At 43.4% G+C, this 18,024-nt stretch overlaps 1 protein-coding gene across 2 annotated transcripts in view; it reads left to right on the top strand.

Annotated features, from left to right (window-relative positions):
- LOC140386632 (protein phosphatase PTC7 homolog) overlaps window positions 1-8,527 on the top strand; it is a 256,860-nt gene extending 248,333 nt beyond the window's left edge. For both annotated transcript variants that reach the window (XM_072469126.1, XM_072469127.1), the window contains 2 exons: window positions 1,966-2,095; window positions 4,142-8,527. In XM_072469126.1, the coding sequence (XP_072325227.1) occupies window positions 1,966-2,095; window positions 4,142-4,200 (189 nt within the window). In that variant the 3' untranslated portion in view covers window positions 4,201-8,527. The remainder of the gene's footprint in view (window positions 1-1,965; window positions 2,096-4,141) is intronic.
- The last annotated feature ends 9,497 nt before the right edge of the window (window positions 8,528-18,024 follow it).

The raw sequence follows: 18,024 nt of genomic DNA on the forward strand, positions 1-18,024 counted from the left end.
TCGTTATCCAACTGGCCAAATTTCCCACTATCCCATGCCTCCTTACTTTCTGCATAAGCCTACCATGGGGAACCTTATCAAATGCCTTACTAAAATCCATGTACACTACATCCACTGCTTTACCTTCATCCACATGCTTGGTCACCTCCTCAAAGAATTCAATAAGACTTGTAAGGCAAGACCTACCCCTCACAAATCCGTGCTGACTATCCCTAATCAAGCAGTGTCTTTCCAGATGCTCAGAAATCCTATCCTTCAGTACCCTTTCCATTACTTTGCCTACCACCAAAGTAAGACTAACTGGCCTGTAATTCCCAGGGTTATCCCTAGTCCCTTTTTTGAACAGGGGCACTACATTCGCCACTCTCCAATCCCCTGGAACCACCCATGTTGACAGTGAGGACGAAAAGATCATTGCCAACGGCTCTGCAATTTCATCCCTTGCTTCCCATAGAATCCTTGGATATATCCCGTCAGGCCCGGGGGACTTGTCTATCCTCAAGTTTTTCAAAATGCACAACACATCTTCCTTCCTAACAAGTATTTCCTCGAGCTTACCAATCTGTTTCACACTGTCCTCTCCAACAATATCGCCCCTCTCATTTGTAAATACAGAAGAAAAGTACTCGTTCAAGACCTCTCCTATCTCTTCAGACTCAATACACAATCTCCCGCTACTGTCCTTGATCGGACCTACCCTCGCTCTAGTCATTCTCATATTTCTCACATATGTGTAAAAGGCCTTGGGGTTTTCCTTGATCCTACCCGCCAAAGATTGTTCATGCCCTCTCTTAGCTCTCCTAATCCCTTTCTTCAGTTCCCTCCTGGCTATCTTGTATCCCTCCAATGCCCTGTCTGAACCTTGTTTCCTCAGCCTTACATAAGTCACCTTTTTCCTCTTAACAAGACATTCAACCTCTCTTGTCAACCATGGTTCCCTCACTCGACCATCTCTTCCCTGCCTGACAGGGACATACATATCAAGGACACGTAGCGCCTGTTCCTTGAACAAGTTCCACATATTAGACTGAATGACTTTATGTAACCAAGGCCAATAATATTCTTGATGCAACAAATGTGTGTGTGACTAAGGAACCTCTGAAATTTGCTTTTGAGAGCGTCTGTGTCAGAGGCTCCTTGATTAATCTCTCTTGCGCACTTGTTCTCGCTGTCAATATCCTGTATCTGACCCGCTCCTCTGTCCTTTTTATCTGACTATCTATTTTACCTGTCTCTCATAATGTGTAAACATTTCTCATCACTAAAAATGCAGGTGATAGAGCTTCCTTATTGCTTCAGGATCCAACTCATTGTATTTGAAAATTAAATAAAATTGAGATTAAGAAGTACTGTGGATAGGATTTTCGGGCCCCACTGTATTCGGCATGCACGTGGATTGCAGCTTGAGAATACCAACATGGCTGGTGTGTTGGTTTCCCAACATGCGAAACTTTAGCTCTTTGTGAAGCAACAGTGCTAATCACTGTGCTACCGTGCCGCCCCACTCTTGCCTCCCCAACGCAGTAGTGGCCTGGCTGCTTTTTCTTTTTTACAATTTCTTTTTTTTAAATGTTACTGAAAGGGCTCCTTCATACTGAACCACCTTCTCAGTTATTTACCTTTTACAGCAGCTGCCTGCTGCTCTGAAGTTGGAAGGCATCTGGCCAATGAGTGATTGTTTCCCTTTGGAAGTGTATCTGAGACCCGAAAGCTGCCTGGCTCTTGTTCCTGCTCCCAAAACGAGTAAAAACTTGAATGAGTAAATTCCCTCTCCCTGTATTACCTCCACAAGACAGAGGGTGAAATAACAGTGAGACCTTTATAAAGACATTGTCCATTATAAATCTAGGGCTAGGAATTTAGAATAGAGTGAGAAGTTAACAACAAATGCATGCATAGTATTATTAATGTATTATGTGCTGCAGCTGAAGTTCTGTTGAACTTTCTGATAACTTTTTTTTACAGGACTCAAGTTACCAGAGCCTGAAGAATACAGTGAAAAGCATCGCTAAACAGGCCCAACAGTTGGCATATGATCCAAACTACATGTCTCCCTTTGCACAGCATGCCTGTGAAAATGGACTGAATGTCCAAGGTAAACTATTTTTGATCTCTGAGATTGCATGATGGTAAAATTTTACCTTTCCTTATTTTCAAATACATGATGAACTGCACAGGGTTTCTGACCCTGTACAGGTCAAGGTTGCAAGTGAGGAATCACCTGCATCATGGTTCAATCGCTCCTATATAAGATAGAATTAAAGATGTTATTCATGGTATGTTTTGTGACCCCTGTCAAATATAATTAGATCCCCAATCAAGCAGAAGAGCTGTAACTGCTTCTATCTTCATACAATTGTAAGGATCCTCCTGTTTAAATTTGGTCTATTCCCCCCATAATAATTTTTGCTTCTATAACTTTTGTGCCTGGACAGTTGCCTGGTCTTCTGCCTTTCGAATGAAAAATCCAGATGGATTGCACCGTTAATTTTTTTAAATGGACATCCCCGGTAGATGTGCTATTTGGTCTGGCCTCAGGGAACTGAAATCGCTGTCCACTGTGCTCTCATTTCTAAAATGCATGCAGTGCAAATTTAGCTCAGTTCTATTATTCATACAGGGCAGCAACCCAGACTCTGTAAACCAGCTTGTGTTGCTTGAGATGGGTGTCTCCTGCTTAAACTGTTATGCAATGGGCATAATTTTAAACTGGATTTTTTTCCATGTTCACTCACTGTATACGTTTGTTGTTTAGATTTTCTAGGATGCTACTGGGACTTGATGGTTTGAGTTATAAGGATCGGCTGGATAGACTGGGACTTTTCTCCCTGAAGCGTAGGAGGCTTAGGGGTGAACTTACAGAGGTCTATAAAATAATGAGGGGCATAGATAAGATAGATAATCGACATCTATTCCCAAAGGTAGGGGAGTTTAAAACTAGAGGGCACAGGTTTAAGGTGAGGGGGGAGAGATACAAAAGGGTCCAGATCTAGTTTTTCACACAGAGGATGGTGATTGCCTGGAATGCGCTGCCGGAAGCAGTAGTAGAGGCAGGTACAATTTTGGCTTTTAAAAAGCATTTAGACAGTTACATAGGTATGATGGGTATAGAGGGATATGGGCCAAATGCAGGCAATTGGGACGAGCTTAGTGGCAAAAACTGGGAGGCATGGACAATTTGGGCCGAAGAGCCTGTTTTCATGCTGTAAACCTCTATGACTCTAAGCTCACGCCTCAATATTCTGGCCTGCCAGGGCGCCTGGGTAGCACAGGCCAGGGCACTGGCAGGTTGGCAGTGCCAAGGTGCCCAGGTACCAGGTTGTTCGTGCCAGGGGGTGCCTTGCCCTTAAGAGAGGTGTGGCTCTGAGGACCCCATACGAGGCATTTAAAAATGACGCCCCGATCCTCAAGTCGTCTTCCTTAGGAAATTCTGTAAGTGCGGCATCGGCGAGGTATTTCCCACTTGAGGCCAAAGAAAAATGGCAAAGTGCCGTAAAATAGCGGGGTCTTTCTCAGTGCTGCAGGCGTCTAGGAACATCCCGCTAAACGCGCCCAAAATGGGACTCTGTTTCTGTCCCATTAAATCACGCCCACAGATGTTTTTGTGCTGTGGAATATTTAATTTAATTTGCCATTGTTCCATTATGTGTTAATCAACTGAGTAACTGCAGCACGGTAGCATTGTGGATAGCACAATTGCTTCACAGCTCCAGGGTCCCAGGTTCGATTCCGGCTTGGGTTACTGTCTGTGCGGAGTCTGCACGTCCTCCCCGTGTCTGCGTGGGTTTCCTCCGGGTGCTCCGGTTTCCTCCCACAGTCCAAAGATGTGCAGGGTAGGTGGATTGGCCATGATAAATTGCCCTTAGTGTCCAAAATTGCCCTTGGTGTTGGGTGGAGGTGTTGGGTTTGGGTGGGGTGCTCTTTCCGGGGGCCGGTGCGGACTCGGGGGGCCGAATGGCCTCCTTCTGCACTGTAAATTCAATGATAATCTATGATTAATCTAGGACAAAGGTTCGGCGCAACATCGTGGGCCGAAGGGCCTGTTCTGTGCTGTATTTTCTATGTTCTATGTTCCACCGTAACTCCTGATAATCTTCAGGCTGACCACTTGACACTATCAATAATTACATTTATTTTGTAGGTGGCAAGCCAGATGACATCACAGTGCTATTATCAGTAGTGACCGAAAGCGAAGAATGAAGAGGAAATCTTGCCCCATTGACCACGAGCACCAAGCTGACACACCTTGAAGGGTGGGGTCCTTGAATCTCTGTTTTAAGAATCCCACAAACCTCTGCTGGTGTGTTCTGTCAGAGGTGACTTTTGACCTATGCAGATAAACACAATCAAGGAATTCAAATAATTGCAATGCTCAATCTGTTCAGTCTTGTAATTTGGAAATATTATGCTTTTGCCCTCGATTGCTTTTTACATTCTTTGGCGGCTCTAGAAAATAACTTGACTTTGAAAATTCTATCCCTTACATTGATCTTCACGTGCTTACAAACATCTCCACCTTTCTATATTCGGTCATTAAAGACTGACAACTATTTGGTCTCCTTGAACAATTTTGATACTTGGAGCGATTCCTGGAAATTCTGCAAGCTGAAAGATGGGTGTTTTTTAAAAAACTTGTCAAACAAGCGATTTGCAGTAGTGATCCAGCCCCGATTTGCTACTAATTACAAAAATCTATCTTGTTTTTATCAAACCATAGATTTGTCTAAAACACGCAGTCACGGATGAATGATTTGGGATGCACGTGCTTATATGGCCAATGTCTTTTGTCCCAAATGCTACTGGAAGAGTGTCCGTTTTTAAACCAAACTGTGCGAAAGGGAATGTAAGTTGACTAAGAAGAGAGAGAGTCTCATTTCTATACAAGAAAATGACAGAATTTCTAAACAATGCAGAGTGCAATTTTGACAAAAACTGGTTTACTGCACCAGGTGCCTGCTAGAGCATGTAACGTGTTTCCAGATCAGAGCTCTTTCAAATCTGAATGGCAGCCATTACAGTGCCTATTAACCCACTGTACTGAGAAACAGACCAGTTGCAGAATCCTCACAGTTTAGCAGCATGGCTGTCACTGTATTTACACCTCTCTAAATAAGAATGTATAGCGGCTACCTTGACCTCTGTACAATGGACTCTTTCTGATCCAAAGCTGTTTTCTAAAAGTTATTTGTGGGCAATCAATTTGGATTTCATTGAGTTGAACCACTGTTAGTGTGTGTTAATAATGGGTTTCAGTGCCACGACAGACGTTTCATGCTGTGAAAAGCCTGCAGAGCAGTGGGCAGAAGAGAGCAGTGAATCTTTAATTACCTTGTGGACTACATCTGAAATCAGCAAAATAGACAGTGCAAGAGATCTCTATGTGATCCGTCACCTTAAATATCCTGGACGTGTGATGATTCCTGCACCAGGCCAGAAGTTCCTTGTTGACATTTCTCTGCAGAATAAAATATGCCATCCCAAGAGGAAATCCCTGGAGTGTGAAGCCGACACTGCTGAAATTGTAGAACTGAACTGGACCAGAATTTAATAGTAATGGCCAGTTCAGAATTTTAAATGGGACTGGTGGGTTGTGCCATACTCTTGATAATATTCTTTTAAAACTTCACCTGGTCAGCTTTTATTTGATGTATTTTATTTGAAAAGTTTTCTCCCCCACAGCCTGTGTTTAAATCTCTCCCACAGCCTGGGTATTTAAATCTCCAGGACAGGCTGGGTGTTAAATCTCTCCCACGGCCTGGGTATTTAAATCTCTCCCACAGCCTGGGTATTTAAATCTCTCCCACAGCCTGGGTGTTTAAATCTCTCCCACAGCCTGGGTGTTTAAATCTCTCCCACAGCCTGGGTATTTAAATCTCTCCCACAACCAGTGTGTTTAAATCTCCCCCACAGCCTGGGTATTTAAATCTCCAGGACAGGCTAGGTGTTAAATTTCTCCCACAACCTGGGTGTTAAATCTCTCCCACAACCTGGGTGTTAAATCTCTCCCACAGCCTGGGTATTTAAATCTCTCCCACAACCTGGGTATTTAAATCTCTCCCATAGTCTGGGTATTTAAATCTCCAGGACAGGCTGGGTGTTAAATATCTCCCGCAACCTGGGTGTTTAAATCTCTCTCGCAACCTGGGTGTTTAAATGTCTCCCACAACCTGGGTGTTTAAATCTCCCCCACAGCATGGGTATTTAAATCTCCAGGACAGGATGGGTATTTAAATCTCTCCCACAGCCTGGGTGTTTAAATCTCTCCCACAGCCTGGGTGTTTAAATCTCTCCTACAGCCTGGGTGTTTAAATCTCTCCCACAGCCTGGGTATTTAAATCTCCAGGGCAGCCTGGGTGTTTAAATCTGCCCCACGGCCTGGGTGTTTAAATCTCTCCCACAGCCTGGGTGATTAAATCTCTCCCACAGCCTGGGTGTTTAAATCTCTCCCACAGCCTGGGTGTTTAAATCTCTCCCACAACCAGGGTGTTTAAATCTCCCCCACAGCCTGGGTATTTAAATCTCCCCCACAGCCTGGGTGTTTAAATCTCAAGGACAGGCAGGGTATTTAAATCTCCCCCACAGCGTGGGTGTTTAAATCTCCCCCACAGCCTGGGTATTTAAATCTCTCCCACAGCCTGGGTGTTTAAATCTCCTGGACAGCCTGGGTGTTTAAATCTCCAGGACATTCTGGGTGTTTAAATCTCCCCCACGGCCTGGGTGTTTAAATCTCAAGGACAGGCAGGGTGTTTAAATCTCCCCCACGGCTTGGGTGTTTAAATCTCTCCCACAGCCTGGGTATTTAAATCTCTCCCACAGGCTGGGTATTTAAATCTCTCCCACAGCCTGAGTGTTTAAATCTCTCCCACAGCCTGGGTGTTTAAATCTCCCCCACAACCTGGGTGTTTAAATCTCCCCCACGACCTGGGTGTTTAAATCTCCCCACGACCTGGGTGTTTAAATCTCCCCCACGATCTGGGTGTTTTAATGTCCCCCACGACCTGGATGTTTAAATCTCTCCCACAGGCTGGGTGTTTAAATCTCTCCCTCAAACTGGGTGTTTAAATCTCTCCCACAGCCTGGGTATGTAACCATACAGTCATGTTTTTTTAAGATTCTAAAATTAATAGAAACTACTTGAAGATCTTTGTGCTCTATATTTATATTCTTGATGCTATAATTATGGTTTCAACTGGCTGTGATCTCTTCCAAACCGAAACTATTTAAATGCTTTCCTACATCAAGGATAATTGGTAACTTAGTATGTAATATGAGAGTTATGCCAGTGTTCAACATGCTCTTCCATGGATCAGGAATAATCAACCTTTTGTAGCACCTGGAGATCAGCGTCAGAATGTGTCCTGTTGGTTGCTCACTAGATAGACCTTCTGCTTCACTCATTCGCACAGTCTGCCCTATCTCTAATGCCCCTGTGTAAACTGGTATCTTGTGACCAGGTATTTGTTATCGATAATCAACAATTTCTGCTTCATATTAGTTACTATTTGTTGGTCTGTCAGTTAAATTCAACTGCACTGAATTTGGGGGGAAAATGGGGAACTAGTTTTGAGGAAAGATGTTCATTTTATTGGGTAGATTGCCTGGAAGAGCATCTTGGTGGATAATGGTGGTTAAACAGAAAACACTTGTAATTGCTGTCACTGGATCATTACAGACCAAAACAGTCGAGCAAACCTCAACTCCTGTAACGACTGCAGTGATTGAATTATAAATGTAGTCAGAAAACTTTGCACTAAACCCCTGATTCAGGCGCCTGTCATATTTCCGGGCTTTCCAAATCTTTGACGGTACCATTGTCTTAAATCTGTGATTGAAATGCTTAATGTTGACACTGCTGTCAGTGTAGGACGTGACTTAATTAATCTTATCTGGTGGTGCTGAATTCCTGCAACCCAGAGGGAGGGCACAAGTGTGCTGAATGACTGACTACTTGTTTCAGTTGCTGCAGCAGTACTTTTAACAAGTGTGTTACAGCAACTTGTGAGGGAAGGACTTGTTCCAGATCACATTGGTCTTTCATCCTACTTTGAAAGAAAGACAAAATCGAAGTGACCTATCCTTTGGCTGCAGGTAGTGCTCGGTGTGGAAAGATCAAAAATTGAGAAGGGAACAAACTCAAAGGGAAAAGGAACATTTGAAATAATTGGACTTGGTGTCCTTAGAAAATTTAGCAAATGTTTTTTCCCCCACTGGGATAAATTCCAAAGTTCAAGAGAGAAGCTGACAGGCTCTGATCTCCCTCACTTGTACTACTGCTTTCCACATGTTTCGCTATCCTCCGTTTGAACAAATCACAAGTTATAACTGCATCAGATTGCTTTTTGGGAAGGTAGTTACTGCTCTTTGAATTCAGAGCCATAGGTATTGCTGCATCAATATGTCTGTGATTCTCTGTATATAATGTCTGTATATATTCAGTCCATGTACTATGCACATGGGTTTTTACAGGTGTTTTTCAGTTTTGGTTCTGTTGTAGTCTTCAAATTTAGAAATACAAAGTTAAGTCTAATTCTGCTTTGTTCAGTTTGTTGCCTGCAATTGCACAAAATAATGAATTGAGTATCAACACGCCGTTATGGAAACATTGCACTGAAATCTTTTGAGTATACCATGATCTTCATGTAGAGGTCAGATTTTGTAAATGCAATATGTGGTCCAGCTCTTTTTTTTTTTTTAGACCGCAACATAATTCTGCACAATGCAGATATATTAGGTGTCCTTTATCCACATTCTTGAAAAATTGGCTGTCAAGTGAGAGAGGGTAAAATCACAGAATTTTGCAACACAAAAGATTCCACTCTGTCCATCATGTCTGTGCTGGCTGTCTAGTTCCACTCCCCTGCTCTATCCCCATAGTATCCAATTCCTTTTGAAAATGTTGACATTTTTTAAGTTACTGCATTCTAAATTCCAGATCATTATAACTTGACATCTATAAAAAAAACACTTCAATTTCACCCTGTAGAATATTTTGTCAACTATTTTAAAATCTTTTTTGCTCTTGCCAATGTGAACATTTTCTTCCTACGTACCAAAACCTATCATACGTTTGAGTTCTTTAAATCTACCCTTAATCTTCTCTGCTCTAAGGAGAAGAACCCAGGTTCTCTAGTCTCTCTACTTGACAGACGTCATTCATTCCTTGTATCATCCACGATCTTGGTCTAATTGTGTTGCCCAAGTTTAGCTATTGCAGAAGTAGAGGCAAATTCCTTGTTTTTGTACTCTATACTTCTATTTTTAAAGCTTAAGATCCCAGATGTCTTTTTAACAGCTTTCTCAACTTGTGCTGCAGCTTGCGTACATACACCCCCAGGCCTGCACCCCTTTAAATTGTACCATTTGGTTGATGTTGCCTCTTCATTTTTGCTACCAAACTGCATCACTTCACAGTTCTCTGCATTTGGTAGAACTATTATTTCAGTCCTTTCTTGCCGCATAGAGCTGATTTCTTCCTACCTTCTATTTTTGCTCCCTTCTGTCCGGCCACTCCCCATCTATATATGTTACTCTTCTGATATTCTGTCACTTTAATAGTTTCCAATTTTCTGGCCGTGTTTCCTTTTCGTCATGGACATCCAATCATTCTCCATCTCCATACCTCACTAGGACAGCCTGAGAGTTTTTTCTAGTACATTGCTGACTAATTGCACCGTGTCCTGCTTTCGCCCTGTTTGTAAATTTACTTCATTAAATTTCAGCTGAGGATTCTCCCCCACCATGGTTGACAGGGCCCTCGACTGCGTCCGCCACCTTTACTGCACTTCTGTCCCTTCCCGTGTCTCCTGGAACCATGATGAGGTTCCCCTTGTCCTCATCATCCACCCCACCAGCCTTCGCATTCATTTTGTTTTGTCATTTCCACCACCTCAAGGGTGATGCCACCACCAAACACATCTTTTCCTCCCTTTTGAGCATTCCAAAGAGGTTGTTCCCTTGGTTATACTTTGGCCTACCCCTCAATCACTCCCAACACCCCATCACCTCCCGACGGCATCTTTACATTCAGACGCAGTAAATGTAACACCTGCCCCTTTACTTGCTCTCACGTCACCATTGAATGTCTCAAACACTCTTTCCAGGTGAAGCAGCAATTTCTGTGTACTTCTTTCAATTTAGTCCATAGTATTCACTACTCACAATGTGGTTGTCTCTGTACTGGGGAGATCAAATGCAGATTGGGTGGCCACTTCCCAGAAAATCTCAGTTCAGCCTGCAAGCTTCCAGTGGGTGGCCTGTTATTTTTGCACCTTGTTCTCATGCTCACATTTCTGTCCTTGCCTTGCTGCAGTGTTCTGGTGAAGCTGAAGATAAGCATGAGGAACTGCACCTCATCTTTTGATTCAACACTTTACAGCCTTCCAGACTCAACATTGAGTTCAACAGTTTCAAACCACCCGACCCCCATTTTGTTTCCTTCTCTTTGCATGTTTCACTTTCCATTAATAACACACCTCTAAGCAGATAATTAATTTGTTTTCTTTGCCCCATCACTATTCTCCTTAGCCCTGTCATTCAATCTCATTGACTTTCACCTTATCACAGACCTTCCTTTTGTCCTTGACCCACCCACTCTTTGCTCAAAACCTATTACATCTCTAATGTCTCCCAGTTCTGATGCAAGGACAATGACCTGCACCGTTAACTCTGTTCTCTGCTGATGCTGCCTGCCTTGCCAAACATTAGAGAGGCACAGGTGAACTTCTATAGACATGGAGGACGCGATGGGCAGAATGACTGCCTTCTGTGCTTTGGAATTCTGTGATACTAGTTCCAAACTCCTCGACGTTCAATGAAAGAGACGATCACGTGTATTTGCTAAGCTTGGAGGCAATCTTTGAGCCTTTTGAGGCAAAAGGAGAAATGGCTGGAGAGAAGACAGACTTTGCATATACCACTCTACAATTGGATGCCCTTTAAAATGAGCCCTCCTTACAAGGTCATGCCTTTTTGTCAAAGCTGTGCGCTTGAGAATCTGTTTTGAACCTCAGTGGAACCGGCATGAAGCAAGTGCCCTGTATAAATTATTGAATAAATTCACTGACACTAGAAGCCCATGATGCAGCAAATGTGGAAACATATTTGGATGGCTGTGATCCAGTGCCCGTTATATGTTCCTATTGAAAGATTTCAACTATAGTTTGTTTTGATTCTCGTCTCCAAGTTTCCCATTTTTGCCTGGGTATTCCGAAATAATCTGTGCATAAAATCCACTGGAGTACTGGCAAATCTGTCTTCTGAAGATAATGCTGCAAAAGACCACATTTACCACATATGTGCTACAAGAACTGCTTGTTTTATTTAAACTTCCTTTCTTTGTCATTAATCAGAAATTCCACCCATTTCTTAGCCAGCAGGATTGCACGAGTGACACAAAGGCAAACCTAATTAGTAATCTTGACAATTTTCTGAAATAAACCAGGCATTAATGTGCCCTCTGTGGCCTCAGCTGGGATTTTGTGCACGCAGTCAGCAAAATTTCTGTGGTCATAAACCAATGGTCCATGCTTTCAGATTATAGTTAATCCTCATCTTGTTTTCCAATAATTATAAATTCAACAAGTTAAGTTGGTTGACATTTAAACATTTCTATTTATTTTATTTAAACCAATGAGATGAGGTTGCATAGATAGCCTTGTGCACCGCGTGTTAATCCCAAGGTTTAAATAGCAATTTCAGCTGTTCCTGACACTCTGTAATCTGGCAGGCAGCCAGACCTTCATACCCACAAACATGAGTTTACTGAGTTCGGTTTGCCCTACAGCTTGATGTATTGAGTAACTTTTGACCCTTTTTAAGGTGTAGATTCTGTTCTCTTGAAGAAAAACCTTGATCTTGCCCAGTTAACCAAAGACTGGGAACTTTCACAACAAGGTTGGAGATTTGAGATTGAAGAGTTGGACTAAAGCCAATTTTTTTTTATTGAAGTTGAGGGGAATAAAATCCTTGCCTGTATTTACTGTTACTGTTAAAAATGGTATTACCTGCTAAAGTGAATATCTAATGTACACAAAATGGCAGAGGGATTTTGTACTGGCGAGAAATTCAAATTCGCAAGTCAAATTAAAGTGACTGAATTCTAGAATCATAGAATTTACAGTGCAGAAGGAGGCCATTTGGCCCATCAAGTCTGCACCTTGGAAAGAGCATGTTACTTAAGCCCACACCTCCACCCTATCCCCGTAACCCAGTTATCCCATCTAAGGGCAATGTAGCATGGCCAATCCACCTAACCTGCACATCTTTGGACTGTGGGAGGAAACCGGAGCACTCGGAGGAAACCCACACAGACACGCGATAATGTGCAGACTCCGTACAGGCAGTGACCCAAGCCGGGAATCAAAACCGGGCCCCTGGTGCTGTGAAGCAACAGTGCTAACTACTGTGCCGCCCTCGAATTATGTTCCAGACCGGAGGGGGGTTAATTGAAACAGCACTAATGTCTCCTCTCGCCACCTGTTCGAAAACAATGATTTTTTGATTTGTTTCCCTCTTTATAAAAGCAGTGGTGTAGTTCCCACCCCTTGGTTTTGATGCAATGCAATTTTCTATTTCCAACCCCACCGCAAACTCAGGATAGGATGAACAATTCTATGGTAACTCAAGGGGGTTAGTTGATTTGAACACTGTCAAAAAGAGGAGGGTTTACAACATCTCTCTCGGATTCAGATAGTAAAGAGAGGGATAGAGAAAAGAAAGATTTACGGTACAGAGACCACAGAGAAAATAAATATTGTTTCATGTTTCCAGAGTCCAAAATCAAAGTTGTTGCTAACTTTTGGTTGGCTCTTAAATTGTAATTTGCTCTGTTTAACCTTTGCTCTAGAGTTGCCAGGTATCTTTATGATACTGCCACGAGGTTCAGGTTCAAGTACTGATCAATAACTCAACACACCAATTAGTAAGATTCAAATCAAAACATATTTATTATGCACAGCAAATCACTAATCATGCATAAACTCTACTTTCTAGACTATTCCTATCACTAAAAGGCCAATACTTAGCTTCGGAATTGGCCCATCAGGTCAGGGGAACAAATGGCCTTTTGTTCAGGTCCTGAGTCTGCAGGATTCAAAAGCTGGTATGGACTGGTAGCTAGGAGTGCCTATCTCGTAGCGAGCGTTGACTTGAGACTTAATTGGTTGGTGGCCGCTGGACAGTTCACTCTCCGGGGTTGCTTCGCGTTGCTGAGTGACCCTGTCAAGAAGAACGATTTGAACTTGGGGGCTTTACTTTATAGTCCCCAGGAGCTTCCCGCCCGTCGGGGCGGACCCCGTACCTGGTTCCAAGTGATTGGACTACTTTTTGATCACTTGGATCGATTTCTCCAATGCTGGAGCGGTTCCCTGATCACTGGGCGATCCCTGAGTGTCCGTTGGCCTTTCCTGCTGGCGCCGAGGAGCCTGGCTTGGCTTTATTTACCTTAACTGTTGCTTTTGTGCCCTGGAATCGCACATTACTATGCAGATGGCTGCTGCATTACTATGCAGATGGCTGCTAGTTTCAGTGCTGTCTGGTTGTTTTGCAGGTTCCAATATACATGATTTCTGTATTTGCTAGTCTTTGCCTGCGTTGGCTGAATTTCCCTTCTGCCTTTGCGGTTCACCATTTTAAGGCGGGATGTGGCCAACCCAGGTGGCTACAAAGTCCAATGAGATATTCCTTCACTAAGTTCAGGTGGGAGGTCAGACGAACAGGCTCCTGCTTGCCAGCTTAGGTTATGAAAGTAGATGATTTTTGTATAGCTCTCTTTGAATTTGGCCTGTGCAGCCCTGAATAGTGGCACCCCGGAGATAATGATGTGCAAATTTCCCTGATATGCTGCAGGCCATGGACAGACCTAAATTCAGCCATTTTAAAGATCTTTGTCCAGCTTTGAAAATGATAGAAATAGTATTGAGGATATCTATATATTTTATTTTTTAAATACAGGATGCGGTATTAGTTCATCACACTCTTCATGGGCTCAGGAGAAAAAAAATGAATTCATAGAATCATAAGAACTCCGTCTTCACCACCAGGCCCTGTATGTCGTCCTCATTCTCGGCTGCCTTTGCCTTCACGACCCGAAGCTCCCGCTCCTGGGTCTTTTGTTCCTCCTTTAGCCCTTCGATCGCCTGTAGTGTCGGGGCCAACAGCTCTTCATTTCCTTTTTGAGCTCTTCCACACAGCATTTCAAGAACTCTTGTTGTTCAGGGCCCCATGTTAAACTGCCACCTTCCGACGCCATCTTGGTTTTTGCTTGCCTTCCTTGCCGCTGTTCTAAAGGATCCACTGCAATCCGGCCACTTTCTCCTCCTTTTTTCATCCGTATCCAGAGGGGATTCCCTTCTGGTTTACCGCACAGTGTTTTTAGCCGTCAAAATTGCCGTTGGGGCTCCTATCAAGAGCCCAAAAGTCCGTTTCACCGGGAGCTGCCGAAACGTGCGACTCAGCTGGTCATCGCCGCACCCGGAAGTCCGGCTTTAAGACTTTTAATGGGTGAAAAAGATATTTCTTACCCTAGTCTAGCCATGGGTTCCGGCTGTCTTCTGGTCCTCCTCCGAATATCTCCGAAGCTTCCCGAAGGTTCTGGACCTCCTCCGATTATCTTCGAAGCTTTCCGTCGTCACCTGGGCCTCCGAAGGTCGTTCAGTACTCCCCACCCCCCCCCCCCCCCCCGCCAGCTGCTGAAATGGCGAAATCTTTAATTTATAGGATCTTAACCTGTCGAACTACGCCAAGTTTGGGGGAAGCTTAGTTGATGAATCAAAGTCCTGGCGCAATACGACAAGTTGTAGGATTAGTAATATTTCTGAACTATGCCAAGTTGTTCGATTCCTTGTAACAGAAAGACTATTAAGGACAAAACTGACTAAACTAACAGAAAGACAAACTGACAGAATCAAAGACAGAAATTAAGGACAGACAACACCAAAGGACAACACAAAATACAACACCAAGAGACAACACACTAAAATGGCGGGCGGAAACTTTTCAGTTATACACTTTCATATCTGCCTTAAGTCATCTAATCACACCCCAATATAATCCTAATTGGTTTGGGTTAGACTCAAACACATTTGATTTGATGGCAAGCCGTCCATCTTCAATGTGCAACATCAGCTTTTTAATTGTTTCATGTCTACATGTTATGGAATGTGATATTCTGCCAATCTTTACCAGCAATAGACTGGTTTTTAAGCGAGCTTAGCTGTTATCTGCATTGTGGACAATGGTGTCTTCATGTTGCTATGGTATTCAGTCCTTGTCCTTGACAATTAGCACAAGCAGTGTCAAATTGTTTTGCAACTGTGCTGTTTTAATGTCACACTGACTTTGAAAATATGCATTTGCCAGAACAACGGACCTCAGTAAAAGTGAATTATGCTGTATAAATGGGTATTTAAAACTGGGGCTTAATATTTACGCTTAAACAGCTATCTTTTACCTATACTAGTTGTATTCGAAATACCTGGCTTCTACAGGCGGGCGGCGCGATTCACGTAAATGGGATTTTTTGGGGGGTCGGAGAATATTGCGGGCGGCGTCGGTGCGGCAGGGCGGGATTTACCCCCCCCCCCCCCCCCCCGGCGGTTGTCTGACCCGGCGGGGAGTTCGGAGAATCCCGCCCCAGCTAGTTGGGGCAATGGCAGTCCCCTGCTCCGTTTTCTTTTTGAGATTAGTTCATCATGAAAATTGTCCATTCCTGGGATGTGGAATGTGTAGGTTGATTTAGGGAGATTCATAATCCATCTTTGGGGAAGTCTATTTGGGGATCAAGCCTAGACAAAGCTTTCAGAACTCTGCCTGTCCAACTCCTGATTGTCTATCCTCCAAACGGTCTGTGGGTCTTGTATGGTGGTTCGCACACAGGGTGAGTAATGGTCCAGCTGTTCAGGACTTTCTGAAGGGGAGTCCTGGGTGTCTTACTCTGTGGGTAGTCCGGTCTTTTGATCATAGGGCTGAACTGATCTAGTCCATCTTAACTCCTCCCTGTCCTCCTCGGTAAACTGCGTTTAGCTCTTCCAACCCAGGGCTGATTGCCAAATGATTGGGGTGTTTTAAGGGACTTTCTCCTCCTTCTGGGAGAGTGGAGTGAATCCATTCTTAATGGTATTTAGCACATATTAAAATGCCCCTGAGGAGTGACAGCAGTCCAGGTGGCCTAGAGTGTCTCGCGTTACAAAGAACATAACCTAATTCTTAATTAACTGTGTCTTAATTAGGAGACCCTGTATTTTTAAGCAACAGCACCGAATTCTGGATTCCCCTGAGAGAGAAAGCATCCTCGGCGTTAACCCTGTCAAGCCACCTCAGAACCTTGTGCCAATGAGATCACCTCTCATTCTTTTAAGCTTCAATGAGTATAGGTCCAATCTGCACAATTGTTCCTTGTAAAAACAATCCCTTCATCGCAGGAATTATCTGAGTGAAACTTTGCTGAACTGCTTCCAATGTAAGTATACCCAGCTTTAAGTAAGGTGATCAAAATTGTGTACAGTACCGTTGGTCTCACCAATGTCCTGTATAATTCTAGCAAGACTTTCCTACTTGAATACTTTGCCCCCTTGCAATAATGGGCAGCATGGTAGCGCAGTGGTTAGCACTATGGCTTCACAGCTCTAGGGTCCCAGGTTCGATTCCCGCTAGGGTCACTGTCTGTGTGGAGTCTGCACGTTCTCCCCGTGTCTGCGTGGGTTTCCTCCGGGTACTCCGGTTTCCTGCCACAGTCCAAAGACGTGCAGGTTAGGTGGATTGGCCGTGATAAATTGCCCTTAGGTTAGATGGGGTTGCTGGGTTACAGGGATAGGGTGGAGGTGTGGGCTTAAGTAGAGTGCTCTTTCCAAGAGCCGGTGCAGACTCGATGGGCCGAATGGCCTCCTGCACCCTTCTGCACTGTATTCTATGGATAACGGCCAACATTGTTTGATTTTCTGATTACTTGCTGCACCTGCATGTAACCTTTTTGTAAGTCGTGCACAAGGACAAGCAGATCCCTCTGTACTGCAGTATTCTGCAGTCTCTCTTTATTTAAATAATACTCTGACTCTTCCTGTCAAAGTGGACAACTTCATTTTCCCACATTATAATCCATCTGCCAATCTGAGGCTTCTCACTTAACCTATTTACATTCCTTTACAGATTTTGTATCCTCACAATTTTCTTTCCTATCGATCTTCATATCATCAACAATTTTTTTTTCTTTTCATTTCTGGGATGTTGGCGTTGCTGGCTCGACAAGCATTTATTGCCCGTCCGTAGTTGCCGGTGCAAAGATAGTGATGAGCAGCCTTTTTGAACCGCTAAAATAGTAATAAAATATGTTTGGCTACAATAAACTTGGTTCCTTCATCAAAAGCATTAATGGAGATCATAGATAATTGCTGTGGCACCCCACTAATTTGTCAACCTGAAAATTACCGATTTATCCCTACTCTATTCTTTGTTAATTAGTCAGTCATCTAACCACATTAATATATTAGCTGGTATTTTAGGAATGCACCTGATTCAAAGGAGTTTTCGAAGCAACCTGTTCAATTGGATGATCCTCACAGGGGTTTTCACTGTTGTGTGGAAATGCCACCCAGGGGAATTATTATATTGGACAGGAAATACTTTGTTTCATTTGTATGTGTGAGAATAGTGGCGAGTAGTAAATTATATCCACCAGTAAACGGCAATACATCCTGTCCATATCTCAAACTCAAACATAGGGGCTCCGTTTGTACAACGTAAGTCCTCTGATCAATCATCATCATAACCCCACACAAACTAGTTTTAGAAAATTGTGGTGTTTTCATGGGACTTTGTCTTTTTTGGGAGAGAGCAGATTTCTTTGTTAATCAAGGAAAGCACTTGAAACCAGCATGTGAAACTGAGCAACTCATTGATCTAACCAGCATGTGAAACTGAGCAACTCATTGATCTAACCAACTGGTGAAACTGAGCAACTCATTGATCTAACCAGCTGGTGAAACTGAGCAACTCATTGATCTAACCAGCTGGTGAAACTGAGCAACTCAT

Source organism: Scyliorhinus torazame, chromosome 12 (genome assembly GCF_047496885.1).
Source record: "Scyliorhinus torazame isolate Kashiwa2021f chromosome 12, sScyTor2.1, whole genome shotgun sequence".
NCBI classification, from domain to species: domain Eukaryota; kingdom Metazoa; phylum Chordata; class Chondrichthyes; order Carcharhiniformes; family Scyliorhinidae; genus Scyliorhinus; species Scyliorhinus torazame.